At 36.2% G+C, this 16,400-nt stretch overlaps 1 protein-coding gene across 2 annotated transcripts in view; it reads right to left on the bottom strand.

Annotated features, from left to right (window-relative positions):
• The window catches only part of LOC121418779 (chromatin-remodeling ATPase INO80-like), a 111,964-nt gene that overhangs the window by 94,111 nt on the left and 1,453 nt on the right, over positions 1-16,400 (bottom strand). Inside the window, exons 2-9 of one of the 2 annotated variants that reach the window (XM_041612881.1) lie at positions 9,021-9,271; positions 6,883-7,037; positions 4,975-5,042; positions 3,867-4,007; positions 3,178-3,301; positions 2,040-2,095; positions 1,363-1,503; positions 394-651 (exon numbers count right to left, since the gene is read on the bottom strand). In XM_041612881.1, coding sequence (XP_041468815.1) covers positions 394-651; positions 1,363-1,503; positions 2,040-2,095; positions 3,178-3,301; positions 3,867-4,007; positions 4,975-5,042; positions 6,883-7,037; positions 9,021-9,193 — 1,116 coding nt within the window. In that variant the 5' untranslated portion in view covers positions 9,194-9,271. The remainder of the gene's footprint in view (positions 1-393; positions 652-1,362; positions 1,504-2,039; positions 2,096-3,177; positions 3,302-3,866; positions 4,008-4,974; positions 5,043-6,882; positions 7,038-9,020; positions 9,272-16,400) is intronic. The other variant, XM_041612880.1, reaches the window with a different exon arrangement.

The following is a 16,400-nucleotide window of genomic DNA, read 5'->3' as shown; positions in this document are numbered from 1 at the left end:
GAAGCTCAACCACTCATAACAAACAGTAGTGAATAGACATTGTTGATTTAGATAGCCATTATGTATAAGAAAAATTCTGATACGATTATGAGAACTGATGATATTATGATCAATATTTATAGCAATTACCAATAATACATTTTTTATTTTCACAACAGTTTGGTCTGCATCGAATAAGAAATACAACATCACCAGAACATAATACAGACATGCATGGTGATGTAAGAAAGCAACACATGTAACTCTTACTTCTGAAATACTTAAGATAGCAAGGTGGCTTTAACATTTATTAATAAAAGAAATTTAAACAAATGAAAATAACTGAAACTGGGCCCAGAACCCTCCTTAATCCAAAGGAATTACAACACAGTGTTCAACTTGGAAAGAACCCACCTCTCTAAACTCATCATCGATTCTCCTCTGTTCCTGAGCTTCTTTCTCAGCCTTCCTGCGATGTTCTTTCTCCACCTTCTCATAGTGTTTCCAGAATGCCATCATCTCTCGGGTAAGACGTCTTGCCTTGTAAGGAGTTTCCTTGCACAGCCTCTGAGACTGGATGGCTGCACGACGTAGCTCCTTCTGGCATCCCTGCGCCATCTTCCGACAGTTTGTCAGTATGTTGTTGTGCACAGAGGCACGATGTTTGTGGGCCTGTGTATACGATTGAGTGGATTCTTCATCACTAATTTTTTTTTTTTAACATTTAATTGATCATAAAATTGCTTAAATAACTTGAATTGACACTCTTTCCAAGGACTTACAAGAAACAAGTAGGTAAAATTCTCCTTTGAGACATTTGCATAGAATGTGATTTCTTGTGACAAATGAAAATGGGCTTATTCAAAAAGGAACTTCAGGATCCAATATCTTTTAATACTACATAACTTGTTATAGCTTCACAGGAGTTTTATTACATCTATCTTGGTATCTTCATCTATATCAATTCACTGTCTTCTTATACAGTAATTGAATTCATACTAGGAAGAGCTTATTACCTTTAGAACATGAAATCCTGATTCCTGACCCCCCCCCAGCAAATAAATAAAATTAAATTAAGATGTCAAATGAGACACTGTCTTCAATTTCACAATTTGGTTGAATTAATACTAGGATGAGCTTTTTACCTTCAAACCATAAAATCCTGACCAACTCCCCCCCCCCCCCCCCCGCAAAGAAATAAAATGGTTGTGTTGCGGTTTTCTCTTTGCATAAAATTTTAAGATGCTATAAAACAACACTATTCTCAATTTGAAAATGAAGCAGAAAAATTAAACCCTACATACCACATTCGAGCATGAAATACAAAACTTTTACAGATACCTATGACATAACAAAAATATGTCATGGAAACAGTTGAAATACCTTGGGGATATCTCTCTTTGCAATGGCCAGCCATATTCTCTTCCTTCTGGCATCAACGTCCTTGATTGAGGTGAACTTTCTATTAGCATCCTGAAACACAGCTACTGAGCCATCATAGTCTGAGACACACTCCTGCATCATCTAAAACAACAACACAATGGAAACATCATCGCCACAACATATACACCACACAAAGCCTAACAAGGCATGAAATTTCAATCCAACAGTGGGCTGATAGGTTCTCAAATTTTGTTTATCGATTGAACTTTATTTCTTATATTATTTTTTAAGTTTATATATCATTTTTTTCCTTTTTTATTTTTTGGGGGGTATCACTTTTAATGACATTATAATTTATCAAGGAATATCCTGCTGATATCTCAGCTTCCTATCTCCAAAAACTAAGCTACCAGGCCATATAAAAGAGTGGCTATCCTGTTTCATGCTGTTTTATGTGGCAATAATGTATTTTTCCACTCTTGCAAACTGCAAACACTTCTTTAACCAAAAGGTCTTGTCCCCCAGGACAAATGGTGGAGATGTAATATCACAACCGGATAGTCCAGCATGTTTCAAACTGAATAGTAGCATATCCCATATGAGAGCTGATCGTAAAATTGCTCTAACATGCAAAAGGTAGTGCCACTCTCAGATGAAACCTTCATGAAATACCTTACCTGTGGCTCACCCTGCTCCTCGCTTTCTTTCCTTTCTCTCTCTCGCTTGAGTTTTTCTAAACATAACAAGAAAAAAAACAATTTCAGCAACTTTGTTTACCGTATTTTCCGATGTATAAACAGCGCCTTTTTCCCCGCTTCATAATCTTGAAATGTTGGGTGCGGTTTATACACAGAAACAACCAAATTTCGTCAGAAAATTGACTGTTTTTTCGGTAATATTAACTTGGCTGGAACCAACAATTATATAGAATATTTAATGTATAATTATTTGTTGGTTACTAAAAATAGGGAGTATATTTTGCAAAGTTTTCTTTGAAAAATCTTCTTTGTAAAGATAAATTTAAAAATGTTTTCCAAAAAAAACCCTGATTGTTTTGTGATGAAAACTATTTTCAACTAAAATTGCATGGGAAATGCTCTTCAATAGGCATGTAATCGATCATAATGGGTTATTAAAAAGGCAATAAATAATGTCCTTTATTCTTTATTTCTCTTGTTTTTTTCTCTGAATATAAAAAAAAACCTTTCCCTTTTTATACCATAATTTTGATATTAAAAAATGCCATTTTATGTTCAGCTTTTTCTTAAAAAAAACCTCGTTTTTTGTAATGAAAACTTATTTTTTACACCTAAAAAGTGCATTGAAAATGCTTTACAGTAGGCATGTAATCGTAATCGGTTAGAAAATAGGCAATAAAAAATGTCCTCTATTCTTAATTTTTTTCCCTCACTTTGTTTTCTTTTTCTGTTTTTAGACTATAAGTTTGATATACAATACTGCCATTTCATGGTCTTTTTTTTTCTTTATTGTACAAAGAAATAATTTATATTTATTGAAATATAAAGTTAAAGAATGAAGTAACCATTATTTGAAATACCAAAATTAGTAATATATCTTTTGGTCTGTCAAGAAGTGTTAGTAAAATTTGGTCATCCAAATAACTACCAAACTCGGTTTGCCATTTTTAAAAATTTTTTTTAGAGCCTCCCAATTTGGGGGTGCGGTTAATACACGACCGCGGTTTATATTCCGAAAAATACGGTATATCATGCAGCAATATCCAGAAACAGTCAAGTCAAGTTGATTTCAAAGAAGTACTAGCTATCAACAGCTTTGAGAAAAGAATTGACTCACCTTTGATTTTACTACTGCTGGAAGTTTTCTTGGCTTTCTTGGGGCCAAGGATTGTCCTCTGATGGTCCAGGAATTTGTCGTAGTTTGACAAAAGTCCTGCACTGTAGTACTGGTATTGTTGAAGCTACAGAAAGGAGAGAAATATTCAAATTAAATGAAAATAAACAAATAAAACATGTATAAATAGACCTCTTCACTATCAATTCTCGACAACATGCCAAACATGAAATATATCTGTTAACTGAATTCTCAATGTTGCAGTTCATTCATTTGTAACAGGTAATGGAATATTACATTTCAAATCCACACAAAAGAAATATCCATATGAACGGTAAATTAAGTTAAAAAGAACTATTGCCAATGAAAGGTTAATAAACAACAATACCCTGCAAAGATATTATCAAAGTACAATTCCAGAACATTAATATCTTATCAAGCAATTACATTTGGTTTGCCTACATTCTAGCTAAGGCCATTTGCCACCTAACCATACTTCTGCCTTTTCTTTAGATGATGTATGATGGCCCCTAATATAAATACAATTATATCTAAAGACCATATATCATAATGTAATATGCACTCTACAAGATCTATTTATTAATATAATTTCAATTATCGAAACAATCAAAATGAATGAACGCTCATCACTGGACTTTGCCCAGCTATAAAGATATTTCCTCCAAACTTACTTCGCTTTCTATGTAGAACTGGTTTTTACACTGTCTCCCAAATTTGTGAAGTCTTAGCATTTCCCGAAGGTCATTTTTTGAGAGAGACTTGTCTTCCTCTTCCTCATCCTCAAGATCGGAAGAGTCACTTAATAGTATGGCCTGTAATAATATAAAAAAAAAATCAATATTTTATTGCTCGAAACAGAATTCAGAAATAGAAATCCTGTGAAAAAGTCATTTTGCCCAATTGATCATGGGCCCTGCAGCCACTGAGCAGTGCCAGATTGACACTGCCCAATCCCTCAAATCATTGTAACACCAAACAGGAAGCAGCAACTCCCATCTTTTAACATCTTTTGGTCTGACGCGGCCGGGGCTTGTACTTCCGTCCTCTCGCTTGTGAGACAGACACTAAACCAACTGAGCCAACACACCTGTTTGTGTGTATGTGTGGTAGGAAATGGAACATTTCTTAAAATCCTAAATATTTTGGTACCATGCCCCCATAACACAAAATGATTTTGATTGAATAAGATGCAACTAGATGTCAAAGGACTAACCAGAATCTCTGTATTATTAGACCAAGGTCATCACAGCTGGTAACTCATGTCAGTCTTTTTTTAAGTTTAGATTTCAAGAAGACATAATATAATCTTGACACATTTATTAAGCTTACAGAAATATGTACAACCAATGATCACTTAATATTGTTTGCAACGTATTTACTCAATATGGATATCATTACCTACTGCCATTAGATGTCACTATTCTGGTTCAAAAGCATAAGAAATATGTACAAAAATCTAAGGCAAACTTCCATAATTATGCAAAGCTCCATAAAACAAATTATTGTCTAGTGACTATGTACCAGATAAAGACTTTATGACTCCAGAGAGATATAATTTTGAAATTACATAAATCATTGTTATCAGATAAACACATTTTTCTGTTATTTATTTCTTTGAGGTAAATTGTACAAATCAATGAACAACACAAAAAGTTCGGCCTTTGATCTTTCCTACATACATATTCGGTAATTAATCTTAACCGACACAATAACATTCTATATTCATTTTTTTTTGTCTCTCTCCTTAAATTTTAAAAACTTAGATTTAAAGAATCTTACCTTCAGCCACCTCCTATTTTTCTTCACCTTCCCAAAATTGAAAAACTTTCTCTTGTCTGATCTTCTCTCTGTCAAACCAAAGATAGAATGCAAGACAGAAAATGTTAAGTTATTTTATTACTTGCCTCCTAGTAATTACTAGGCCAAAATTCACAAAGTGATTTCAAAACAATGTTTTATGGAGATAAGTACTGTAAGCTTGATTTAGCACAAGAAGTTCCAATGATAAATACACACTTAGTCACACAATGCTAAATTCACTCTGGTTGCTACGGTTTGATTGAACTCTTTATTCATAACTGTGGCCTCATTTGAATACACAATGAGAATATAATGCAGAATTGCATGTGAATTTAATGCCTTGTGATAAGTGTGCATATTCATTGAATCTTACTTAATGTACATGGTACATGAAATCTGCAAATATCCTGGTTCCAAACCACTCTTCATTGAAACCACCTTTGTTAATTTGGGCCTATATCATGGCTGTATACTGTGAGGGAGAAACCAATCCTTATCAGTGGAAGAAAAATTACAGAAAAATGAGAGAAAAATATCAGAGGAAGATGGGCAAAAATAAAAAATAAAAATACAGTCAAATAATATAATAATTAACTTTCAAATTTTTAATTTTGTGTGCTGCTCCAAAATGTGAACTTGTGAAGGGTGTCAATATATCCATAACATGCTTGTATCAGTGATTCATAATGAACTAATAATAAGTAGCAGGTTCTTTCATTAAAGCATGAATGACAAACTTCAACATGCAGGAAATTTATCATTTTTTTAAAATTATTGAATGATATGTTAATGGAACCCATAGTACACAAGATAAGGAAGAAAGGCTTGAAAAGTTGATACCACAAAGTTCATTGACCCTAAATGACCTTTGACCTTGATCATGTGACCTGAAACTCTTAAAAATGATCAGTGATACTTGATTAGTCTCACATCTAAGTTTCATGAACTAGATCTATAAACATTAAAAGTTATTATGACATCACAAAAAAATACCCCAATATGGTAAAATTTCATTGACCATAAATGACTTGACCTTATCATGTCACCTGAAACACGAGCAAGACGATCAGTGACACTTGACTACTCTTATTGTCAAGTTTTTATTAACTAGATCCATATCACTTTAAAGTTATGATAACATAAAAAAAAACTTAACCTTGGTTAGGATTTCAATGTTGACGACTCCCCAACCGCCGCTGCCGCATAAGCGGCTCCTATATTCTCTTTAGTGGTTATTCGATGTTTTTCAGCAATTAGAATTTAAATTTGGCATTTTCCAGCTTCAGAATCTAAATATTTAGCATCTAGTGCACTCTCTCAAGAATATTTTCATTTTTATTTAAAAAGAGCCCTTTGACAACTTACAACTTTAGTAACTGGATAATAGATAGCTACAGATATATTCTGAAATTTCTAGTCCATCCCGTGCTTAGAAGAGGTTTTATAAATACACAGATATTTTATTGTGATCAGGCACCCAATCAAAATAAAATTGGATGTAAAATGGTCAATTTATCTAATTAACATGTTTTTATTTCATATCCTTGACATCACAACTGCTTTAGAGTACACACATTCATGTATAATCTATTAATGAGTTGAAATTATGCAATTATGCTTATGCAATTTTAGGGGATTTACCAAGTCTAAAGGTAGGCTTTAACAAAAAGAATTTTAATCTAAATGGTTTCAATTTAAATGAGAATAAATATGATTAAGAATATGATTTGGAACCTAACAACAGATCAACATTTATGCATCTTCATCAAACATCACACTGGCCAGCTTCCCTCTTTCCTTCTCAATCTAATTCACCAACGAAGGGAAATCTTCCATTTTCATTTCCTTCCCTTTCACACAAACAGATTTATTATGAACCAAACTCACCTGCTTTGGCTAATGTATCAGTGTCAACAATATCTTGATCACATTTAACATCTGCTAGATAATCCTGGTCAATGACAGGATTTGACTGAGTCTCGGGTACAAATTCTTTCCCAACCTCTTCTATATCTCTGTCCTTTACTGTTGCTTCTTCCTCTCTGAAAAAAAATGAGACAACAATTGGACAAAACATTTATGTACATGTCATGAATCATTTAGGTCTTATTCAGAACCATTTTTATGAATAATTTCAATTTCAGCATTTTCTGCAAGCATTATTTCTTATTCCTGGAGTTGCATATATCAAGATGCATTTCAAACATCAAACGCAGACTTCCAACCTATTTGAAGACTAGTTTTACACAACAGACCCCAAAAGTCTTTTCTTACCAAGAGTTACAATTGATCAATAAAAATCAGACTCAAATTCAAATTTTTTATCTGCCACTGTTCCAAGAACGCTTTAAAATCTGTGTTCATCGGATGTAAACGATTACATAACATCTTTTAAAAAACATAATTAGCATAAATACATCCTCGCCTTTCACGTTATTAGCATTATTTTAGGGTTGGATGAAGTTTTGACAATTTTGGGGGCTTTTTGGACTTCGTTCTGAGCAGTAAACGTCTTTTGCCTTTCCACCATTTTGATATTGTGCTGTACATTTTTTAATGTAGAGGGCAGCAACACACGGCCTTGTGCTGCCTTCTAAGTTAATTGGTACTTCGCTAAACTTGAGCTTGCACTTGTGAATGTTTTCGATAAATGATCGAATGGAATCGAGTGCAGTCACAATGTTTTGATTGTCATGATTATAGCAAAGTGCAATCTTGTTTTGTGGCTAGTAAGTATTCGTAATTTGTTGAGATTTTGGAGTACTTTCTTCCAATAAGGTCTGAATAGTAGATTAAAATGGATGTCAGAAACTTAACACATTGAAGAAACAATAACAATCAAGGATTTTCATATTTGAAACAAGTAAACTTCTTTCTAAAATTCTTTATCCATATCATAACATGTTGATTTCCAATTCCAAACCTATAAGGTGCCATACAAATCAAAGTTGATTCCTATTGATGCATAGTGCTACAACCCATGATGACAATTCACGAATCCAAACTTGTTTCATAGATTTTTATAACAAATTTTAAAAGAATATTTTCTAACTTGCTAAGCTCCACCCCTAAAAAGAGAGCTCAGATCTCATTCCTTCAGTGACATAACCTGTCAATCTGAATAAGCATCACCAATGCTGCAGTCACATCCCCCTATGGTGTCCACATGGTAAGTCGAAAACAGCCATTTTTTTATGGATGTCTATACCAACCACACACAAAAATTATATAAACAGCAGGTTTCAAGCCGCTGTATGGCCATCATAGGACATACATGACTGCGCTTTAACATTTTACAGATGTCAACGTTATGTAACTCAACTCAGCACAAGCTCACAATAGAATCACATGCTTTCATAAAATAGCTTTACATTGCCTTTCATTTGCTGGTGATGCTGCAGCATGTCTGATAACAGGTGGTTTGCTCTGGAAAAATACATACCACTGTCCCTTTGTTAATGTTACGAACTATCTGATGAAGATTGACTGATGATGTCACGGAGGGAATGAGATATAAGCTCTCTTTTTTTCTTTTTTTTATAAATCTACCAGTATTTGGATAGCACAGAATCTTTCACAGCCCTCGTATCATGTACTATTTTTGTTACTGCAGACGTCAAATTGCAACTTCAGGCATACATCACATCATGGATGGAGATCCTTTGTACCCGCAGCAGCAAAAATGAATGCATACTGTTTATGGCAGCTATTAGGGCAACTTCAGTAAGGATGGTTGCCCCAAAACTTAGCACATTAAAAATCTAAGGGCGAGTGTGTCTGTCATGAGGGCGAAATCGCCTATCACCCTTATGTATTTCCTATGCTGTGGAACATTTTACTTTACCTGATACAACTCATTAGCATTAATTTTGCTGCTGTCACTTGGTTAGTGGGAACACCAGAATGGGAAAATTTTGAATTGCATCTGACAGATTCTGGTGTTGTCATGACTCGTTCCAAATAAAGCATACTCCAAGAATTAACTACATGTTTACTTTGACAACTCAAACTAAGGATCTACTTACACTAAGGGCTCTTCCATGCACCGATCCACAAAGTCAAGAAATGAGTCCAAGCGGACAGCTTGTTCCAGACGCTGGATATGAATGGGTTTGGCAAGTGGGACGCCCCCTATTGGGCCGTCGGGCGGAATCGCTTCCACTAATGCAGACCCGGCTGAAGTATTTTCTTCACTCATTCTGAGCAAGCCATGACATTATCCCTTGTCACACAGGTTGGTCTGTTCTTCACTGATGGAGGGGAGGGGGGAAGAGAACTATATTCATGTCAATGTTGATCTAGTGAATGAGTAATAAATACTTTAGCCTTGAAATGTTTTAATATTATTTAAGAATTATGCACAGTATGGATAACTATAAAATAAGAAAATTGATAACTTGCATATATTTCAAGGTTAAGCCTGGGCCCTGGTCCAGGTAGAATATTACCAAGAACAGAATGAACTGGCAAGCAAGTAAAAATTTGACCAATTCTGGAATGGCCCAAAGCTCAGTTAATATAACGTGTGCCATTCAATCGCAAGATGAACATTTACCTATTTTTGACAACAGTTTAACCGTATATAAATCTAGGGCCTAGGGGAGAAAAAAAACTTCTATTAAGTTGCTGAAATTTCACGTTTTACATCTTTATACTCACGGAATGGCCATTTTTTTTCCATATGTCCTTAAAATTGTTTTGATCTAGTAGGAAACTACCCAAATTTTTAATAGCAACTTTTGGTGAAGGATTTTTTTTTGTAACATCATAAAACAATCTTTCAAAGTCGAGAAAGAGGTGAATATTCTTTATTTTCTCGATAGCTTCCAACTACATCAATACAATTAAAAGGTAATATGCAAAATAGATTGCCATTTTATGGATCTAAAGATGAAAAATATGAAATAATAGCAACTTTTGGTGAAGTCTTTTTTTTATCCCCCGCCAGTTAACCTAGACACTGTTTAATAATTAAATAATATTGACTGGCCTTGAGGGGAACACCAAACACTCCATCCATCAGGATGGTCCTATGTAGTCACAACTAGCCAGGAGGCTTCTAGAGAGTAAAAATCATTTACTAACGTAAGTTTACTCTCAACGAAGCCAGGCTTTCCTTTCTATTCATTCGCGTGTACCACCAAAAAACCAGGGGCCTGTTGCATGAAATGGTCTTTCTTTTTTTCTATTGTTCTTCACCCACGATACGGACGCTTGCGTCGCGTAACGTTGGGGAAGAACAATAGGAAACAAGATGGCGGCGTAAACATCGGGCAAGTCTCTTCCGTCTTTTCATGATATTTTTCTCATTTTTTGATGAATTCTTGTTTAAAAATAAAATCCATAGCGTAGAAATGTCGGAAATGAAGTTGTATCCCATGTACATGATTTAGGGCTAGATCTTTTAGAAAGAAAGTAAAAATCTCGAGGGCGAAAGTTTTAGGTTTTTTGGTGGTACACGCAAATGAATAGAAAGGAAGACCTGGCTTCGTTGAGAGTAACCTTACGTTAGTAAATGATTTTTACTCTCTAGAAGCCTCCTGTCTAGTCACGACCCATGCACATTGAAACCGATACACTATTCTTCAAAGAGTAGGGTGTTCATCAGGTGTAATTCATTTGCCGGTCCCTGGCAAAAATCTTCAGAAACTGAAAAACATTAAGTCAATCTTCAATTGCCATTTAATTTGATTCTTTCCGATAATGCCAACATTCTATAAAATCTTCAACAACAATCAAAATGCTAATTATTATGGCTATTTTCATTTTTTTTTATCTCAAAGACATTTTTAGGTCACTGAATTTTGCATTTAAATTTGCAAGGTTAAAAAAATTGTAGGGATATATGGAATTTTCTGGTAAAGATAAAGTAAGTTCTAATGAGTAATGTCACATTGTTACAGAAATGAGGCATGCAGCACAACATTTGCCTGGGGCAGCTCACCCGTTTTTTCTCTGCATGTTCACATGATTTGGCCGCTAACTTTAGTCTATATCACAATTATTGCAAAGCCATGTCTGAGAATTTAAACGATTATGTCGAGATCGAAGCCGATCGCAATATTTGGAAAAGCAGTCGACATATTGTTTATTGACCTCGAAATGCGACTGAGAGACTTGCCATGACATTTGTAAACAATTTCTAGTGGGGAAATTTGCTTGAAGTCGGCCAATGTGAAACTGCATTAGCACCAAAGCTGTGTTGATAGGAGAGGATTCTACAATGCTGTTGCTTGAATTGTTTAAACCTTGCAAAAGATTCTCTGTACGTTGGGCCTATTGCATGGTAATGGATCGTATTATCAAACACTTTTTATGAATTCAATCATATTGAATACATTATTCTCATAAAATTCACCAAAATTTACTATGAATACACAATACCTATAAATATGTAAACATTTTGCCTATATCGTTTTTTCTTTTTTACAATATTAGCTTCAATCTGAACCTTCTTCGCATGTGAAATATTTTGGTCACTTAAAAAGGTATCGTATTACCGAACGTGTGTTTTCTATGGGAAAAGTTGAGAAAACAACAAAATCACTGATGAGCAACCTTGAACATATTTTGTTATTTTGATAATATAAAGCCTTTGAACATGTGTTTTTTGACAACTTTTCATCATCTTTCTGTGGAAAGGCCCGTTACGATCTGTGGATCGACCATGCATTGTCAACATGTTCAAGACAATCTATGAAAGACCCCAACAAAACAGGTAACGTTAATCCTGGGTTTTACTAGGAGACTAAATTATTTGCACACAAAAGTGGTCATTAAGCTAACTTTACTCAACTCATCCCGGGGGGGGGGGCACTCAGTATATAATGCATAGTGGGTATGTGCCGCGGAGGGGACCCCCATTTTTACACTCAAATTTCTGTTCCAAGGCATAGCAATTTTGTCTTATTGAGAAAAAGAACAAAGAAAGCCGCTCCAAAGAATAGCATTTACTTCTTATTGAGCGAAAAAAGGAAAGAAATCCACTCCAAAGCTTCGCATATTTTTCGTTACACCGTTCCGATCGCATTGATCTGCTACAATGAGCTGCAATTTTGGTGAAAAGCGGCCGCAGAGCAATGTCCGACCATCGCCTCAGCTCTGCACGAGCGCACCCGGCAGAGGCCGCGCTAGCTGCATCATGTGCGTGACCGGGATGCATACACACTCACAAACTGGCGATCCGTTCCAAGGACCCCCGTTTTCACAGTAGTTCCGAAGTCCGTTCCGAGGACCCTCCCTTTTACAATAAGCCCGCTCCAGGGCCCCCGTTTTTTGTCTCACCCACGGCACACCCCCACCACTTTTTTGGTCGAGTGCCCCCCCCCCCGGGAACTAATCCCAGGATTCACACTGTAATTTTCGTATTAGTGAGTTATGTGATATTTTCTTCTAGGTTAAGGCGCGGGGGAGGGCCTTAAAGGAGGGTCCTCGGAACGGGCTTCGGAACTACAAATGTTTGTGAAAACAGGGGTCCTTGGAACAGATCGCCAGCGTGCGATTACGTGCGCATGCATCCCTATGGAACGGGCATGCGTGCATGATGCAGCTAGCGTGGCCTCCGCCGAGTGCGCTCGCGCAGAGCTGAGTCGATGGTTGGACAGCGCTCTGCGGCCACTTTTCGCCGAAATTGCAGCTCATTGTAGCAGATCAATGCGACCGGACCGGCATAACCAAAATATGCGAAGCTTTGGAGCGGATTTCTTTCTCTTTTCTCAACAATAAGAAAATACTATGCCTTGGAGCGGCTTTCTTTGATCTTTTTCTCAATAAGACAAAAATGCTATGCCTTGGAACGGAAATTTGAGTGTAAAAATGGGGGTCCCCTCCACGGCACATACCCACTATGCATTATATACTTATTATTAAAGATTATTAGAATATCAATTACAAATCAGTGAAAGACAACTTGTTCAAATAAGTTGGCACAGTTTTTATCGTTTGAAAACAAGTCCCCCTGTAACCCAGGGAGCGCCGGCGCCCGGGAGCTTACCATGTATTTACCCATACTCACGGGACAAGGGTAGATTATGGTCAAAATATCTAGCAAGATAAATTGTAAAAACAGAAATTATGCACCTACAACGATTATATGGTTGAAGGTCTAACGATGTGTGGTAGAATCCTGACATCGATGCACAGACTGGAACCTCAAACAAGTGGAATGCCTCTGGCCGTCTCACCTGCATCACGCGATTCAACATAGCAGCAGTGCTGACTTTGAAAACTACTATAACTCGCACAAGATGTTCAGTGATACTTGGTTACTCTTATTTCCACCTTTTATGAACTAGACCAATACACTTACAGAGATACACTGTAGGATGGTAATTCAACAAATACCCCCAATGTGGCCAAAGTTCATTGACCTCACATGACCTTTGACCTTGATCATGTGACCTGAAACTTGCACAGGATATTCAATGATACTTTATTACTCTTATGTCCAAGTTTCAAAAGTCAGATCAATAAACTTGTGAAGTTATGATGGTAATTCAACAGATACCCCCATTATGGCCAAAGTTCATTGACCTTTGATCTTGGTCATGTGACCTAAAATGCGCACAGAATGTTCAGTGATACTTGATTACTCTTATGTCCAAGTTTTATGAACTAGACCAACATACTTTTAAAGTTATGATGGTAATTCAACAAATACCCCCAATTCGGCCAAAGTTCATTGACCCTAAAAGACCTTTGACCTTGATCATGTGACCTGAAACTTGCACAGGATGTTCAGTGATACTTGATTACTATTATGTCCAAGTTTCATGAATCAGATCCAAAAACTTTTAAAGTTTTGATTGTAATTCAACAGATACCCCCAATCGGCCAAAGTTCATTGACCCTAAATGACCTTTGACCTTGGTCCTGTGACGTGAAACTCATGCAGGATGTTTGGTGATACTTGATTAACCTTATGTCCAAGTTTAATGAACTAGGTCCATATACTTTCTAAGTTATGATGACATTTCAAAAACTTAACCTCAGGTTAAGATTTTGATGTTGATTCCCCCAACATGGTGTAAGTTCATTGACCCTAAATGACCTTTGACCTTGTTCATGTGACATGAAACTCATGCAGGATGTTCAGTAATACTTGATTAACCTTATGGCCAAGTTTCATGAACTTGGTCCATATATTTTCTAAGTTATGATGACATTTCTAAAACTTAACCTCAGGTTAAGATTTTGATGTTGATTCCCCCAACATGGTCTAAGTTCATTGACCCTAAATGACCTTTGACCTTGGTCATGTGACATGAAACTCTAAAAAGGATGTTCAGTAATACTTGATTAACCTTATGGCCAAGTTTCATGAACTAGGTCCATATACTTTCTAAGTTATGATGTCATTTCAAAAACTTAACCTCAGGTTAAGATTTGATGTTGACGCTGCCGCCACCGCCGTCGCCGTCGGAAAAGCGGCGCCTATAGTCTCACTCTGCTATGCAGGTGAGACAAAAACCGAAAAGTTCTCTCCTTCTACCCCAGTCTTGATCGGCCATTTAGTTATGATTCACAACAAAAAAAAGGCCGATCGAGACTGGGGAGGAGAGAACTTTTTATTTTTTTGAGGTTTCAGTCTGTGCCTCGACGTCAGGATTCTACCACTCATTAGACCTTCATCCATATAAATATAACGGTAATATAATATAATATATGGTAAGTGCATATTTTCTGTTTTCACAATTTATCTTGCTAGATATTTTGACCATAATCTACCCTTGTCCCGTGAGTATGGGTAAATACACGGTGAGCTCCTGGGCGCCGGTCCGGCGCTCCCTGGGTTAGTCCCCCTGGGGCCTGGCCCCCATACGACTACGAGTACGACAGAGATGCCAAGTTCAAAAAAATGTTATGCGTGAGGTTTTCATGACTCGGCGTCTCTGCGCGCACGCCGCCAGTACTTACACTCGTACATTGCGAAAAGGCGCGTGCGCATGAGATATGGGCTTCATCATGATATCGATCCATACTACAAAACCAGAGACCTTATCACAAATAGATTCACGCAAAGGATCATGGGATCGCAAAGGGGGCAATAGCGCCGCTGTTGTCCGGATGCGACCATGCGAGCGCAAGCAGCCGACAATAAAGTGTACGATCTCCATAGTGTATCAAAATACGATCGACGCCCGCAGCCAACATTTTGCTAACTTCCAGAAAACGCCTCGTCATATTTGTTCCAGAGTCTAACATCACTTTTCTTCTTAATCATGGGTGGCAGAGATAGATGTGCTGTCTATAGCTGCAAGAATTACCACAGATTTTATGAAGAAAAGTATAATTTTTTTTCATTTTCGCGCACTGTCTGTGCGTACTTTAAGCTGTGCAGCTGCTGTGCAAAGTGTGCATTTGTATGCATGGACAGTGGGCATGCACTCTCAGCCCAGGGACAGTGTACGTCAGCGAGGCAGTGAAGGAAACTGGTCCCAATACATGTTATATAAATAATTATCTCAATCATGATTTTATTCAGAGTAGGCCTAAAAACCGAGCTGTGTTTTCTTTTTCTCTCCACAGCCTAGGCTACATAATATTATTATGTACTACATATTATTTAGGATTGTGGTTGGACATTCTGAAGTTTTATTATTGGCATGCTTAGACAAAATAATGAATGAAATAGAAAAAAATGAGAATAGATGAAAATATATTGAGAGAAAAATAAGCTATAAAAAGAAAAAAGAAATAAATGAGAAAGGTTATCTGTAAGAGAAGTGACTGAATGCGATGAAATAAATTGAAGATGTAAATGTTGAAATAAGATTTTATCAAAAGAATGGAATATATATCATTTATATGAATTAAATATCCATCATCTGCTAAGTTTCAGACAAAATAAAATTACAGAGGTTGGAGGGATGTTTCAAATTCAGGGATTTATTTAATCTTTATTCTGCATGTAATTTTATATGTCCTTAATAGTATATGTATAAAAATAAATATATATATATATATATATATACACTAGCTTATTTTTGATATACTTTATATTTGTCTCACCCCCTATAAAGAGCTTGTATGATCAAACTAAAGAGCCAGATTTGCAAAAGAGGACTATATTTGCCCCAAACTATATAGCGAAATTTATATGGAGATATATGGTCTACATTATGATTCTCATGAATATTCTTTAATGGAAAAATTTGCTATCTAATTCGGATCGCCGACGTGCTCTTTTCTAAAGTCGATCGGCAATGACCCGCAATCACCGTCTCACTTTTCCCACAAAATCTTCCCAAGTTTAGCCCCAGAAAACTTCGAAAAAACGGTGACTATTGAGTTCATACTTTCATTGGGCAATCATGATACATAGATTGTTCTATAAATCCACATTCAAGTATCAAAAATAATTTAAATACGAAGAAATCACACTTTTAAAAAAGCCTGAATTTTGA

Source organism: Lytechinus variegatus, chromosome 7 (genome assembly GCF_018143015.1).
Source record: "Lytechinus variegatus isolate NC3 chromosome 7, Lvar_3.0, whole genome shotgun sequence".
Taxonomy (NCBI): Eukaryota; Metazoa; Echinodermata; class Echinoidea; order Temnopleuroida; family Toxopneustidae; genus Lytechinus; species Lytechinus variegatus.
This window is presented reverse-complemented; position numbering and strand designations above follow the sequence as displayed.